The 15,461-nt window shown below is 56.2% G+C and overlaps 1 protein-coding gene across 1 annotated transcript in view; it reads left to right on the top strand.

The window, feature by feature from the left end:
- NCOR2 (nuclear receptor corepressor 2) overlaps positions 1 to 15,461 on the top strand; it is a gene marked incomplete at its 5' end in the record, with an annotated part of 178,131 nt that overhangs the window by 80,175 nt on the left and 82,495 nt on the right. Inside the window, 4 exons of the mRNA XM_082007798.1 lie at positions 4,930 to 4,996; positions 10,146 to 10,333; positions 11,651 to 11,747; positions 13,993 to 14,171. Of these exons, the coding sequence (XP_081863924.1) occupies positions 4,930 to 4,996; positions 10,146 to 10,333; positions 11,651 to 11,747; positions 13,993 to 14,171 (531 nt within the window). The remainder of the gene's footprint in view (positions 1 to 4,929; positions 4,997 to 10,145; positions 10,334 to 11,650; positions 11,748 to 13,992; positions 14,172 to 15,461) is intronic.

Below are 15,461 nucleotides of genomic sequence, written 5' to 3'. Positions count from 1 at the left end.
CAGGTGACAATCAAATGTCAAGTTTTGAGTTTGCTTTACCTTGTTTGATCTCTCTTTCCTCCTCCTGCCTGCCGGTGCTTGTGGGGAAATGCTGGGCACTGGTGGGGCTGCCCCAGGCTCCCCACCCAGGTCGTGCCCCATTTCAGGCTGGTGCCTGGTACCGGGGCTGTTGCTGCACTCGTCCAGTTGATAGCTGGCACTGAAGCAGGGGACTCGCTGCTCCTGAGAGCCTCTGCCACCCCGGCTACAAACAAATGGGCCTCTGATGTGGGAAAAACCCCGAATCCCCCACAGCCTCTGTGGCAGGCTCGGCTGCCCCTTGCCCTGCTGGGATGGTGGAAGGAGACCATCACCGGTTGAGCTCACCAGCAATGAGGACAGAAATCCTCAAGGCATTTGCAGAGCAGTTAGAGAGGAGCAGCAGCCCTGGGCTCCCAACGTGAGGCTGCACCTCCCCGAGTGTGGCGCAGAGCCGTCGTTTTGGGGCCTGGCTGGCTGGAGGTGACTCTGTGCCTGAGGTCTGCAAAAGCTCGAAAGGTCGATGTCTCTCTGGAGAAGGCTGTGGTGGTTGTGTGACCCACACCGGCTGATCTCCCCTCTCTCTGCAGAGGAGCACAGGAGGTGCAGGGAAAGCTCCTCTGGGTGACCAAAGGGCTGGGATAGCTTTTGGCACGGAGGAGGTAACTGGACGTGGTGTCCTCACCTCGGAGAAGAGCTGCCTTCAGAGGCAAGCTTTGGAATTGTAAAAAAACGAGGCTGCTCTGGAGGAGGTGAGTGGGAAACGCGTAGTCGCCGTGTCACTGCGGCCGGAGCTGGGGGACGCTACGTGGAGCTGAGAGCCTACGAGAAAGAAGGACTTTCCCCGTAGGCACAGCAGGGAGCTGTGGAGCCCGCGGCCGCAGGGACGGCAGGAATGCAGGTGGGCTCCAGCGGCGATTAGGTGAATTGTTGACCGCAAGGATGGGGACGTCCCACCTGGCAGCCCCCAAACCCCAGCTCGCCAGAAGCTGGGCAGGCTCCGTGTCTCACTGGGTCCATCCCTGCCTGCCCTGCCCTGTCTTCTTAGCAGCTGCGTGGGGCACGGCCAAGGACAGGGCAACCCGCACGTCCTCCTGACCCGGCGTGGTGTGATGTGCCAGCACAGCAATACTTAAAACTGTCCACAAGAGTCACTGTTGCTTTAGCTAAGGAGCCTCCATTCCTTCTGCCTGTGCACTGCCTGGTCTCTTCACCTCGTGGTGGTTCGGGTCTCCGTCCGTGACGCTCTTCTCGTGCACCAGCAAACCTCAGGTGGGGAGGTGCCAGGATTCAGGCTGCCCAGGAGGACGATGGAGGAGGGTTGGTGCGCTGCCAGAAGGACTTTTTCCATGTGCTGCTCCACGCCGGTTATTTCTGCACGAGACTCCCAGCAGACAGCCCTTCCCTTCCCGGCTGCGCTGCAGCGGTTGTGCTTGGCTCTTTGATTCGCCCAGGGAGCACAGCGTGTGCTTCAGAGACGTGTGGCCCAAATTAACCTCTCTGCAAATGCATTCTAACAGCAGTCCGTGTAGCAAGATAAACTGCGAAGCCTATTTATATTTACCAAGATTGTATTAAGCTTTGAAAGGTTGACCTTATGGAAAAAAGAAAAAAAAAAAAGATAAAGTGTCAAAAACATTTAGGGCATGAGGGGGTTCTGTTGTTGTTTTTAATCCTTTCACTCTATGATTACCTCAGCCTTGGCAGTGGTAAACATACGCCGGCTTTCAAGGCATCGCTGATTTGTGCAGCTGCGGAGCCATTAAGTCTTTGCTTGTATTAGCACTTTCAAGGTCAGCCGTGATGCAAAACTCAAGGCAACCCATCAGCTGCGTAAGAGCCGCTAATTTTCTTCATCTACCCTCCTGTCTCGCGGTGATGACTCGCGCGGCAGATCCAGCAGAAAGAAGCGCGTCGAAGCCCCGCATTGCTGCTGGATGCTGCCCAGGCTGGCGTGGGCGGTGCGGGGTTGGTGTCGCTGTGCGGGCCCCACGGGGCAATCCATGCCCCCTCGCTGGGGGCCAGCGCACACATGGTCGTCGTTAGCATCGCCCCAGCAGTTTCCCAGTGTTAGAGTTTCCATCAGAATTGGAATAAACAAACAAACAAACAGGAATGTGTCTTTCGGGCGCAGTCTCCCGTCAGAGCTTGTTCGTGCAGAGCTGGAGCCTCTGAACAAAACCCACCCGGCGGGGTCTCTGCAGGAGGATTTGCTGCCCGCGGCGGCACTGGAGCCGGTGACGAAAGCGCGTAGGGATGCGGGAGCACGTGCGGAGCCGGGGCCCGGCTGGGCGGAGAGCCTGCGGCTGGGCCGAGGAGCGCCCGGCGTGCGGGGCTGGCAAACGGGAGCCGGATGCTGCTGGACCAACCTCGCCTGTGGGTCCGGAGATGGACGCTCTGGGGCATTCGGCTTGGCACAGCCGCGCTCCTCGTTTCTTGTGCCTCCCTCCCTGCACGAGTGGGCAGACGTCACTGCAGCTCCGTGCCTCGGTTTCCCTAATTTTTAAAGGCGAGTGACCGCTGTTTGCACGGAGGCGAGCGGTGAGGTCAGCCAGTCCCCTGCAGCCCTCTCTGAGGCTCCTCGGTGGATGCGCCACGCAGACAGAAACAAAAGACAATGGCGTTGTGTGATCCAGCAGGGAGAAGCCTTTGGCAGCAGAGTTTATTAATATATCTAATGAGGTGGCCTCTGGTCTTGGCAGCGCGGCCCAGAGCAACAGTGGGTCCTTTGTAAACGTGCCGTCAAAAAAGAGGAAAGGCAGAAAGTGCCCCGTGCATGGATTTATTAGGTTTCCCCCCCACTCCCCAGTGATCGTGCCACTTTGATTTCTGAAACGGAATCAAAGGAGGAGGTTTGATATTCCAGCCCTCGCTCAGAAAACCTTTGTGGACCCAAGCGTCTGCTCTGCGGGAGCCTGCAGCCCCGTCGCGTGGCTGTGCCTTCTGCCGAGGCTGGTGCTGCCTGGCACTGGGTGCGTGCCGGGGCTGGGGGCTGCGTGGCTCGAGCTGGGGACGCTGGCGTCGGTTCCCAGCCGGTAGCTGGAGTGTTCCAGTTGTGGGAGGAGTTACCAGTGCCGCCTGCTAGTGCTGCCTTGGACATCAAGGTCTATTTTTGCACCGAAGCGTTCACGGCAAAGTCAAAGGGAATGAAGATGTAGCGCAGCTCGGGCAGTGGTCAGGGACCCCGCGTGTACCCGAGACCTCCGGTAACTGAGAGAGGAAAACAGAAGTTACAAAATCCAAATGGTACTATTAGGACTGAGAATCAAGCCCGATGCGTTTCCTCCTTGGTAAACTAAAAAGAGGCAACAAAGCCGAGCATGACTGTGCTGGAGAAGAAACCATCCCTGTCCCAAATCCTGCTGCCTTTCCTCTAGCAGCCGTACTTGATCTCGGAGGTAGGAAGGAATTGCTGTCCTAAAATAAACCTGCTAATAAATGGGTGGCCGTGTTAGGGTGGTGCCCCCAGGCCCTGCTCCGGGTGCCCACGCGCTGGCGGGCCGGGGTCTCCCAGACGCTGCCGGAGCGGAGGCGCAGCCTTGCCGGTGGGCTGGAGGGACCCGGGGTCTGCAGGGCAGCGCGTGCCGCGGGGTCCCTGTCCTTCCCGCAAGCGCCAGCGCATGGTTTAGCAGCGAGAAGAGGTTTTTAAAAGTGAAAAATGTTGATGCTTTCTGTCGTGTTCTCCTTCCCCAAATTTAGCCAGGACTGCCCCCAGTCCTCTCTCTTCCGTGAGCTGGACCCTCTGCCCCTTCCCAAACAGTCTCTTTTGCTGCTGATCAGGTGTAGGGATTTACGGGGGGAGGAGGATGTTTTCTCCCCTCCCCACCAGCCAGGCGGAAGCAGCAAGGGTGTCTTTTCCTTCTGCTAAATCCTGCAGAACATGCCTACATGACACTGTTAAGCTCCTGATCAGTAATTACACACTGCAGCTCTGCCTTTAATCGGGATAAAAGTCTTAAGGAAACTCCTTTGCCCCTGGTCTCTCCCTTTTACCTAGAGATTTTATTGCTGTGAATATTAGTAACAGGAATAACTGCAGGAGCTCAGCGCTCGGGTTCGTGCAGACTCCGGGAGCTCGTGCAGCCTTTCCAGCTCCTTTCTGCTCTGGCGCTGCTTCTCTCTGAGCAGTTACTTCTTGCTGTCTTTAGAAAGCCGAAAGAAGAAGCAGCCGGGGGGTGTCCGGGCAGACGCCGGGTTGGTCGTGGTTGCAGCGGCTGGTTTCTCTCTCGAGGTCTCAATTCTGCAAGTGGCTGAACTTCGCCGCCTGGTTTGTTTGCGGCTTTGTTAGGCACGGCTCCAAGAAGGCAGGAGGTTAGGAGATGTGTGCTGCAAGCCCTGCCGCAATCCTGCGCCCTTATCAGCGCCTCGGAGCCGGGGTGAACGACCCCACGGGAGCGTGCGCGCGCTGGCGGCTGCCTCGCTGCTGGCCCTGGGGACCGGGGCGGCTCAGGGTGGCCTCTGCTCGGGGCGTGCTGGGGGGGCCGCCTCCTGCCACGCAGAGCTTGGCCTGAGCCCCCCAACTCTTGGGACCCCGTTGGGTTTTTGCCGATCAAAACGTAAAAATAATCAAGAAACAGCCTGACCCGTTGGTAAACGCAGAGCGGAGCGTCTGCCCGCTCAGTGCTGAGCACACAGTGAAGGTTTGCAGAATTGGGAGTTCGTGAATGTAGTTCTCAACGATAGTCCTGGTTTTACCAGCAGATGTGGGTGAGGTTCCTTGTGCTGGAGGGTTTGTTGGTCTTTTTCTAAAGCTGGCACGAGGGCCCCGGCTGACTGCGTTTGTGTCTCTGAAGTCGATGCAGTCCCGAGCTCAGGTGGGAACTGTGCTGCAAACTCCTTCGGGAGTGGGGAGAGCCAGGCTTTGGATTTCAGCCGCCTCATTAATTGGATCTCATCTTTTTTCATTTACAGAAACCAGGCAATGCGGAAAAAGTTAATCTTGTACTTTAAGAGGAGAAATCATGCTCGCAAACAGTGGGTAAGTGATTCCCCTATACCTTATTTTATATGTATAAAGCAGCATAATTTATTATGTGAGAAAGGAAAGGACGTTTTCCAGCAGAGAAGTGCTGGTGCTCAGTACTTTGCCCACTGAGTTGCTGTGGCACCTCTTACGCTTAAAATAACGTGGATGTAAAGGAGAGGTCCCCATCCTGCTGCAGGCAGCACCTCCCTCCACGAGTACCCCCAGCAGAGCAAGCACGCGGCGCTGGCTTAGGCACAGCAGAGCCCTTCATTGATCTGAGAGCCTGTTTGCAGCGTGAACGTCTTATTTTGTGAGTAACCGAACCCTAAGAGAGGTGTGAAACAAGCTGACTCTGCTTCCCATAAATGGTCTGAAGACTGATCCGACTCTTTCCAGCTGACCACAGAGCGATGTTCTAGGAATTTGTGGTTTAAAACAAAAATCAAGCCCCGGCCACTTCATTTCTAGGCAGCTTTGCCTGTAAGATAGTTGCAGTGTCCTTCAAGGAGATGGTTCTTGGTTAGATAAGGGGGAAAGTGGGGTTTATTATGAGGCTTCAAAGGCGTTCGTTGCAAGTCCCTTGTAAACAGAGGAGAAAGTTCAAGTGGGATTTACAAAATCACACGTTTTCAGCACTGACAGTTGCCTGCAGTAGTCGCCAGCGGGAGCTGAGAGGCAAAACCAGCACAAAAGGGGAAGCGCCAGAAGCAACCAAGAGCCCTACCGGGAAGGTGGATTTTGCAGCATCTTTCTGTGAAGGGTGATTCGGCTCATGAGGAAGGGCTTCGTGTTTTACGTGGAACATGTAGACACCGGTTCCTGACCGGTGCAGGTTTTCTGCGTGGTTTTGGTGCGGGTTTTGGACAGAAGTGCTCCGACTGGGAGGAATTATTGGAAAAATTCAAAATAATCAGCCATGGGAAGTGGTTGGAAGGCTCTGCCTTTAAGAGCAGCTTCCAATAAGGCTGTTTGCACAGACGTGTCTAAGCTAGTGATCAAATTATTTTTTTGGTTTTCCCCCATTTTGTAGCAGTCTTCCAAAAGCCACAGATCTTGCACTCCAAAAGGATGGTTGTGTCTCCCGTTTGTGTCCGGATACGTGTTTGTTTAGTCTTTTCCGTGATATAATTTCTTCCAGGTTTCTAGCAAGGGGCTACACGGCTTCTGCCTTCAGCACCACCCAGCGTGGCCGTCGGTGCTGCTCAGGGCACCTCGCCTGCCGCAGCTCAGGACTTCTGCAGGTGTGGGAAGCGGATCAATATTCCCTTCCTCAAAACAGGAATAGCAAAGCTTTGTGTGGGTTTATAGGAACCAGAAGGGAGCTGCCCAGGAGCTGCTTTCTGGTGGAAACGGCCGGTTACTGCGCTAAACCTACAGTGAGTTGCTCTGTTGTGAGTATCAAGGAGCTGGGGGAAAAGGTTTAATTAGGCTGCAAGAGCACAGTTCCTAAAATACGGCTTGCAGTAAAGTCGCCTGTCATGCAAAATAGGTGAACTTCTGGCAGCCAGTTTATTCAGTGTCCTTGAAAGGGGATTTTTCAGTTTAGGGAAGCATTTTGCCTATTCTACAAAATAGGCAACATACGGCTGCTGAATTTGCAAAGTGAATACATTTGCTGATTCTGTTTGCAAAGTGGGTACGCTTAGCTATTTTTCTGCCTGTTTTGTGGCAGACCTTATTTTTAGCAAAGCCCATCTACGTGCCAACGTTTCTTTCTGGCTCTTTTACTTTCCGGGGTATTGTCGCTGCCCGGGGCTGGCTGGAGCAGGGTCAGAGCTCGGTCCCTGCAGGGTCCAGCCTCGAGAGCCCCACCAGAGGGTGCGGAGGGCTTCCTCATGCCTCCACCGAGGTCGGCACAGCAGAAGACATTTAATTGCCATCAGGGGGACGGTGCTGCAGAGAGAGAAGGGTAAAGGGAGCTGTTCTGGCTGTAAGAGATTTATTTCCATCAGCCAGCGAAACAAAACCGTGGGGCTTGCGTAGGAATTGGACTGGTTCCCCCGTCACCTTCGCTCTTCCCCTCCCCTCCGAAGAGCTGCTCCGTTCCCTGGAGCTGCGAGAGCGTGGGCTGCGGGAGGGCTCGGGCTCGACACAGCCTACAAACTGCCTTCAGCTGCTACGGCAGCGTTACTATTCATCCATTTTTAGATACGCATGTCAAGTCCGATTTGGCTCGCCATCACTTACTGGTGTGATTGAGAGGCTGATGGGCTGGCGAGCCCAGCCGGGAAGGGGAGCAGAGGAAGCACCGGTGCTAAAGCCGGCACAGACGGCTGCTCGGGAACGGACATGCTTGCTTAAGGCTGCTCAGAGGATGCTTGAAGAAGGAATAGGCGCTTCTGCTCCTGAGGTGCCTGACCAGGAGCTTCTCCTGGTGATTGAGCTGTGAAGATCTGGGCAACGCACAGTGCTCCGAGGTGCCTGTAATCTTGGCTTCTGAAGGATGGCAGAAAACATGCGGGGAGTGTGTATCCCAGCCGGACCAAAACGCGCTAGGCAGGGATGCTACAGCCCAGCCCCGCTGCGGTGGGGTTTGAAGCTTGCGTGGCAGGAAGGATCTCTCTGCTCCGTGCTGGGAAGGGGCTCTAAGAATGCAGATGCAAGTCAGAAGTGCTCAGCCGATCCGTAGCAGAGCTGTGCTCCGGAGGGCCGAGTTGGGTGAGCGGGGAGCTTTGCTACTGCCCGCCCCGCTGCCGGGGTGTGAGCATGCGGCTGGGGAGATCAAGAGTGTGATGTTGATGTTGCTCTTTCCATCTGCAAATACCGGTTCCTTAAAAGAGGAATTCTGGATAAAGATTTCATCAAGTAATCCCAAAGAGTGGAGGAAAAAGAAGAAAGAGAGCCGCCCTGCCTGCTGCGAAACAGCCCGGCAGCCGTGCCGGGGTGATGGCGATGCGGGACCCAGCGCTGGCTCATTCCCCATAGGGATGAAAAACCTTTCCAAGCCTTGAAGCTTTTCACCAGACCAAGCCCTCGTGCCGGGCTGTGCCCCGGCCGCGCCGGGCTGGCACACAGCACGGGCACCGGCTGCCTCCTGGCGCTGAGGCTCGATAAACTTTGCGGGGTATTTTTAGCCTCCTCCCAAATGTGACGTGCTGAAAGCAGGAGGATATAGCAGATTTACTGGCAGGGTGGGAGCTCTCGTTTTCAGGGGGCTGATAGCATCGCTTCAGGAGGGGTAAAAACGCAGCAGCTGTGATTTCTCCGAGCTGCCGCGGCTTGTTGGCGTTACCTGTAGCTCCTTGCCCACGATGCGAGATTCCCCGTGGCGGGTTTCAGGGCAGTTTTATTTTGGTTCTCGTTCCTCGCTTTCATCTTATGGACATTTCCTTTAGCTCTCGATGAAACCCAAGCATCTCCTGTGCATCCGTGCAGGGCAGGAAAGCCTCTGGCTCTAGGTGTGCAAATGGGAATTAATTTATTTGCGGGAGGGAGAGTGTTAGTGCTTTATCAACCCCACCTTATTGTCAGGGTGCCTCCGAAAGGCCACGGGGATCACAGGGTGTGTCGCTGCGCGTGGGGTGTCGCCAGGTTTGAGATGGCTGGACCAAACCCGCGTGCTGGGATCGGTGTGACACCGGCCATGGGTTGCTGCGGGTGCCTGGCACCAGCGATGGGCCGCGGAGCTGCCAGTGCTCTGGGTCCATGGCACGATTGACTCGCTTGGCTCAGGGTAACCCAGCTGCCTCCTGACCTGGAATCGGGTGTTTCCGTCGGTTTGGGGTTGGTTTGTTTTTTTACCTCTCCCCATTTGCTTTTGGTGCCCGAGAGCAAGCGAGACGAGAGTAGAGTGCATCTGGGAAATCCTACAGCCTTGGACTTTCCTCCGGTCGTGGGGCGGCGATGGCAAGAGGCGGGTTTATCTCTTTGAAATCTGGATTGCCGCGTCTCTGCTGCGGTGCCGAGCGTCACCGTGCCGAGCGTGCCGGTGCCGAGCCGCCCGCTCTCGGCATGGGGGGTGGGAGGCGACCTGGGGTTTGCCATTGATTATTTTGCAGAGCGACATCTGCTTTCGCTTCCCGATTTGGGGCCTAGAACGCATTTGTTTCACTCAAAATGAAACCTTAAAATCCCCTCTGGTCGCCCAGCTGCTTTCACGTGAGGCTGGGCGCCATCGCTGCTGTCACCGCTGCAGCCGTCGGGGACCGTGGCCGGGCATCTTCTTGGTGTGGACCTTGCGTGTCCGCGGGCGTCCTCCTCCGGCAGGAGAGTGGCCAGAGGAGGGAGGAATGATTTGGGGGGGGGGGGGGTGGGAGGCTTATTTGTGTTGTGATATTTTAATGCTATGGTTACCAGGCTGGTCCCATAAATACCAGGGAGAAGTGCGGCGCTGGACCTGTGTGGGCAGCTGGGAGGGTGTGCCAGAAGGACGTCAGTCGGGCTTGGAAACCCCTTGCAGCGCCGCGTTTCGGCAGAGCCTGGGTTTGCCGTCAGCGGGGATGTGCTCGTCCCACTCCTGGGCCAAAAAGGAGGAGCAGCAGCTGACAAAATGCGTTTGCTTTCCAGGACGGTGGTGGAGCTGGTGGCATCACGGTGCAGCCGGGCCACTGTGCCATACGGCCTCGGACAGGGGCCGGGTGCCTGGCGTTTGGTTTCGGGGAGCCAGGCCTGTGCGCGGAGCTGCCCTGTGGCCCCGGGCCCGTCGGCATTGCCAGCACGGAGCTGTGAGCACCGGGGCCGGTGTGTGGGAGTGGGAAGGGGTGCCCGGCCGCGGGTGCCTCGGCACGCCTCTCCCCGGCATGGCGAGCTGGCGGCTCCGGAATGACGGCTCTGCACGCCCTGCTCGCATGCGGGGACCCGCTCTCCTGCCCTCCCCTGTCCCCTCCCCATGTTTCAGTCCCCAGTCTCTCGCCCAAGGCACTGGAGGATGCTCGGCAGAAGGTGTGGTAGGTGAGCAAAGCCACGCTGGGCGAGAATCCTGGTTTTACTATTTTATGTTGGATCTGGAAGGAAAAAACCCGCGGGTACCTGATGGCCTGTGTTTGGGAATTTACTCTTGGGTTGGTCCCAGACCCTGGAGCGTGTCCGTGTCCTAATAAACCGTATTTCTTGAAGCAGCGTGACTCACGCTCAGCCTGAGCAGCCATCGAGGGACGGGCCTGGAGGAGCTGCCCTTCCCAGACACGTCTCCTGAGCTCCCTCTCTCCCTCTGCCCTTTCAGGAACAGAAGTTTTGCCAGCGCTATGACCAGCTGATGGAGGCCTGGGAAAAAAAAGTGGAGCGCATCGAAAATAACCCCCGGCGCCGTGCCAAAGAGAGCAAAGTGCGGGAATACTATGAGAAGCAATTCCCGGAGATCCGGAAGCAGCGGGAACTGCAAGAGCGCATGCAGAGGTTAGAGGAGAAGCGGTAGGAAGGGGCTGAGCTGGTATCAGACAGCCTTTCTCTTTTCTTTGGGGTCGGGTGTGGGTTTTGTTCGTGGGAGGAGCGGGATGGGGTGGCGATCAGTCCCTTTTCTCCCTGTCTAATCGAAGGCAGAAGCCAGCAGACAAGCATCTTTGCTGCTTTTTCCTCAGGGTGGCTCAGCACAGAGCCACGAGAGAAGGAAAAATGTCAGGAATCTGGTTGCCCGTCTCCCCTCTGCTGCTCGTCTCCTGGCTGGCCACCTTGGAGGAAGGGGTAAATCCCTTGTGCTGGCCGCCTGGCCAGGCTGGCACGAATTACTGCCTCACTGGTGGGCCCAAATTAAGATGTACAAGACCTGCAGATGCATTTAGTCATGCTGATGATGTAATACGTGCACGTGCTTTGATCGGATCATGGGCAGGGGGAAGAAACATCTGCAGAGGTTATAGGAATGACCAGCAGCGATACGAAGGGAGCAAAATGTCCCACTGAAGGGGATGTCCCGGGTCTCTCCCATCCCCTCTGCATTTTCTCCTCCTCATTGGAAGCGCAACTGAGGTCATGTTGTTTCCTGCCAGGAGGATACACGATTTCATGATCTCCACCCTTCTTGCTGAAAACTCCCCGTCCTTCCCATTTCAGCCCCGGGATCTTGCCCAGGGACACCTGATGTGTGCAGAACCCAAACCCTTCTGCCAGCATCCCATCCTTGTGCCTCGCTAACAGCTGGATGGGTCCAAACTTCCTAATCAGAGGCTTTATTTTATCTTAAAGAGAAGGGGGGAAATGGTACTGAGAAATGTTTTCATTTTTTACCTGCTTTCCTAAAGAAAAGTTTTAATTCCTTGGGACGTGTGGCTGTTACATTGGGTGATACTAGGGGGGATGTCAGTGGCTGGTTTTGATTTAAAAGTTCGTGCAGCATTTGCAAACCAGATGCGGTGGCACAGCGCTGACGGCTCAGTGCTGATGCTTTTAGCCATTGCTGCAGTGTGATGAAGAGGAGAAAATAACGGGGGAGAGTGTGGTTGGGTGTGAAATGTCCTTCTGTTGTAGCGAGGTTGGCACAGGGAAGGAAGGTGGTTTGAGGCTCTCGACCTGTGAGCCCTAGAACCAGGGGACATGGGGGACGGTGCTCTCCGGGCAGGAGGCAGTGCTGTCAGACCCCACGTGGGACAGGGTGGCCTGGGTGGGGTGTTGGGTTATCGCCATTATGGAGGTCAACAACGAGGACAACAGGGCCAGCGAGTTGTCATGAAGGTGGTTTGCTGCTCATGAAATGGAGCATCAGTGTCTGAGTGTTTCACTGCCCTTTCCCAGCAGGGTAGGACAGAGGGGCAGCGGCGGGCTCTCCATGTCGGCTGCACGCAGCGAGCACGAGGTGTCAGAAATCATCGATGGGCTCTCAGAACAAGAGGTGAGACCGTGCTGTCCTTTCTCCTCCTCTTCACCCCTCACTCCGCTCTTCTCCAAGGAAGCCAAGAGAGTACCGCCAGGTCCCATGCCAGGTCCCATGCTGAAATCTGATACCAAATCCCGCTAACTTCAGGCCAGGCTGAGGTTGGGGAGGTTGCCACGATGCCTAATACGCTTTCTGGACGGGACCCAAAGCGAGGCCTTCATTTATTACCCAGCGGCATCTTTCCAGCCACCCAAGAGATGTAATGGAGCTGTGCGGTGGTTCTGCAGGAGCAAAACATGGAGCAAAGCACCCCAGGAGCTGGTGGCCAGCAGGTGGGGTTTAGTGGCATTCGACTGCCTCTTAGGGACCTGAAACCCCAGCGTGCTGCCCATCCTGGCTGTTCGTTTAAACTGGAAGTGGAGGTGGGAAAGGAAGGAAGCCAGCACCCTGGCTGCCGGGTGGAGGGGGTTTTCTGTTTCGTTTTGTTTTGAATGGGCTGTGCGGCTTGACACAGGGGAATCCTATGGAATGAATGGTTTGTACGTGAGCCAGTTGGCCCACATCTTCTGGGAGTGCTCCATTCATCTTGAAACATCCCCGTGACCTTGGCTTCGTTTGGATCTGGTTTCACAAGGGTTCCACACTCTTGGCACGGAGGCGAGCTGCAGTGAATGGATCGCGTTTGGGAGGGGAGAGCAGCCACTGCCCGGCAATAGCCGAGATGTTTGCTGCCTCTGCGCCATGGTTCACTCCTTGCCCTGCGTCCCAGGCAGTTTGCTGTTAGCCAGTTAAGGCGACGGCCCGGAGGACATGGATCTCGGAAGCAGAGGGATATTTCACAGCTCTGCAGAGGTCGTGGCCAAGGGGAGCATCAGACAGTTGCCTCTGACCTCCTGCACAGTGTGCTGCTAAACTCCACCCCGATAGCCTTCTGCTGAACCCCAAGGCACCGCTCTGCTTGTCTCAGAGGAGATCTTTAGATCTTCCAGCGGGGTCGAAAGGAGCAGGGAGGTGAGAGCCGGGGAGCATCGCGGGCAGCGGCGGCCAGCTCTCGGCCGCGGCGCGGCGCTGGGGAGAAGGGAGGGCTGGCTGCCCGCCGGTGGGGTGTATCCCCAGCGCTCGGCACCCCGAGACCCTGCCAGGCGAAGGGGGAGACCCTGCGCTCTCAGCCACCGGCAGCACTCCTGCCAGCTGCCTCTCCGCCTGCCATGGCCCTGCACCGCGGCTTTCTCCTTTCGGCTGGGGCAGTCCGCGGTTATCGGGATCGATGCTCTGGCTGCAATCTGTTCCTGACCTCCTACAATGAGATGACACCCCCGGGGCATCAGAAGCAGCTAGTTGTCCTAGCGTGTCCTAGTGAGGGTGAGGAACATGATGAAATGAAACATCCGTGTCCGTGCCGAGGCCTGTGTTTTAGGAAGAGGAGGCTGGATCTGCTCAGTGGCAGTGCGGAAGCAGAGCGGTGCTGGGCAGGCTTGGGACAGCAGCTTCGTGGAAGGATTGGACATTACTGTTCTCCAAGAAACCAGTGTCTAGCTGTAAATTAAAATAACAGCACTTGAGACCTGGCCTTCCTGGGTCAAGGGTTGGGATTTATGTCTGACCAATGCCATCCCAGGTAGACAGGGAGGATTCAAAGAGACGGTGCCGCTAGCAAACGAGTGAGGGTGGCCAGAGCGTCCCTTCATCCCTGCAGGATGAAGTTTGTGCTTGAATAGGATGGAGTAAAGGCATCGGATTATGTCCCAGGGTGTTGCAGTAAGTGGATGGCCCCTTTATGGTGACATTTGAAACATCCTGGAACGATACTAGGTTTCCCGTGGAAGGGAAGCACGACGCCTCCCTCTGCCCACCCTTTCAGAATGCTTTGCAGAGCTGACCTGCTTCCCTTGCAATTTGGAGTGGGGGGCTGAACCTCCATGTGGCCATGGGTTTGATGTCTGGCAAGGGGTTTGCGTTCCCTGGGCCACCACTACTTTGACTTGTCTCTTGTCACGGTCAGGAGCTGTTTTGCTTAAGTGAGACATTTCCACGCGGTATCTTAAAGCCTTTTATTTCAAAATGAAAGATTAATTGTTTCCCGGCTGACGGCAATAGCCTCTTTCAGCATTTAATTTACAATTAATCTAGCAATAAAGCTGTCTAGTGCTTGCTTTTGAATTCTCCTATTCCTCTGCCTGTTCTTTACTCTCAAACATCTGTCCCCTACGGTCCCCACGGGCCCGTGGTGCTGACCAACTGTTCTCTGCTTTCCCCAAAGAACCTGGAGAAGCAGATGCGCCAGCTCGCCGTCATCCCACCCATGCTCTACGATGCTGACCAGCAGCGCATTAAATTCATCAACATGAACGGCCTCATGGATGACCCCATGAAGGTCTACAAGGACCGGCAGGTGATGAACATGTGGAGCGAACAGGAGAAGGAGACGTTCCGGGAAAAGTGAGTGCAGCCCACACACCTCTCTGCGTAGCCCGTGGGAATGCGGGACAGGACCCGTGCAACGCTTTGGCCAGGGCTCCGGCGAGCTAAGGCATGAATTTCCCAAGGGCTTGTCTTGCCCCACAGGGACACAGCCGCGGTCGCTGTGTTGCCTTCGACCAGGGTACAGGGTGATGTACCTGCACAGAAACCTCGGGGCCTTTTATATGGTTGGTGTTTGTGCCCGTTTACTTTTGCTCTGCCCGCTCCCGTGCAGAGGTGCAGGAAGCTGCTGCTCATGACAGGGTGAAAACTACAAGTTTTTCTGTTTCTACGTCCCCTGTTGTATCAGCCAATTTAAGGATAAAGCCAGCGAAGCTCAATGCTCCATACACCGTTATGTTTTTGGATTTACACGCCTGTCCTTTGGGCACTGCGTGTCCAGAGGGACTCTCGGGGCTGCCAATATCCAGCCCCGCATGCAGAAGCCCTCAGGCTGCAGCGACCAGCCGGCGCCCGTCCCTCAGCGCTGCGTCCTGCGCTCTGCAGGGTTTGCCACCGGCTGCTGTTCCCAGCATCAGATATGTGCAAACTCCGGCTGCGGTGCTTTCTCCTGTTTGCAAGCAGTGCTTGAGCACAGCTTCGCTGTATGCCTGAGGTCCCTTGGGGGATTGCTGATCCCTTCCCTGGGTACCACCAGGGTTAGCCGAGGTGTGGGTCCCAGCTCAGCCTCACATCCAGACTCCCCTGTGTCTCGTAGCCCACCGGGGATCCGAGTGTGTTTGCACGGGGGACCAGAGCATCCTCGGTACCCGTAATGTGCCCTGTGTGTCTGTAAAAACAGAGCTGGAGTGCAGGTTCCAAGCAGGATGAGCTCTGCCAGCTCACTGCTGCGGACACGCGGGGTGCGGGGGTACATGGGTGCACCAGGACCACCTCGTGCCTTGCCACAGCACCACCTTAGTGCGGCCTCCGGGCGATCGTGAGGTGGCTCTGTGGGCTACCAGCAGTGAGACGGCTCTGTGGACTACCAGCAGGCCCACGGCCAGCCACGCTGGCAGCCTCCCCGTGTCCGGGATCTGTCCTCCGGTCCCTGCTCATGACGACTCCAGTTTGCAGCTGATATATTTAATTGCCAAGATGGACCGAAAAAGAACAAAACAAGCAAACCAGCTCCAAGCTTGTTGCAGAGGAGAACCCTCATTGCTAATTAGCGTTAAAATGTGACACTCCAAACAGCAAGGCTTGCCCGCAAATGACGCAAAGGCTAATTACTCGGTCTTTAATGGTGGGGCTGTGCCTGGCTAATGG

Source organism: Phaethon aethereus, assembly GCF_964289735.1.
Source record: "Phaethon aethereus genome assembly, chromosome: 17".
Lineage (NCBI taxonomy): Eukaryota > Metazoa > Chordata > Aves > Phaethontiformes > Phaethontidae > Phaethon > Phaethon aethereus.
Note: the sequence above shows the minus strand (reverse complement) of the source record. Positions and strands in the feature narration are given on the sequence as shown.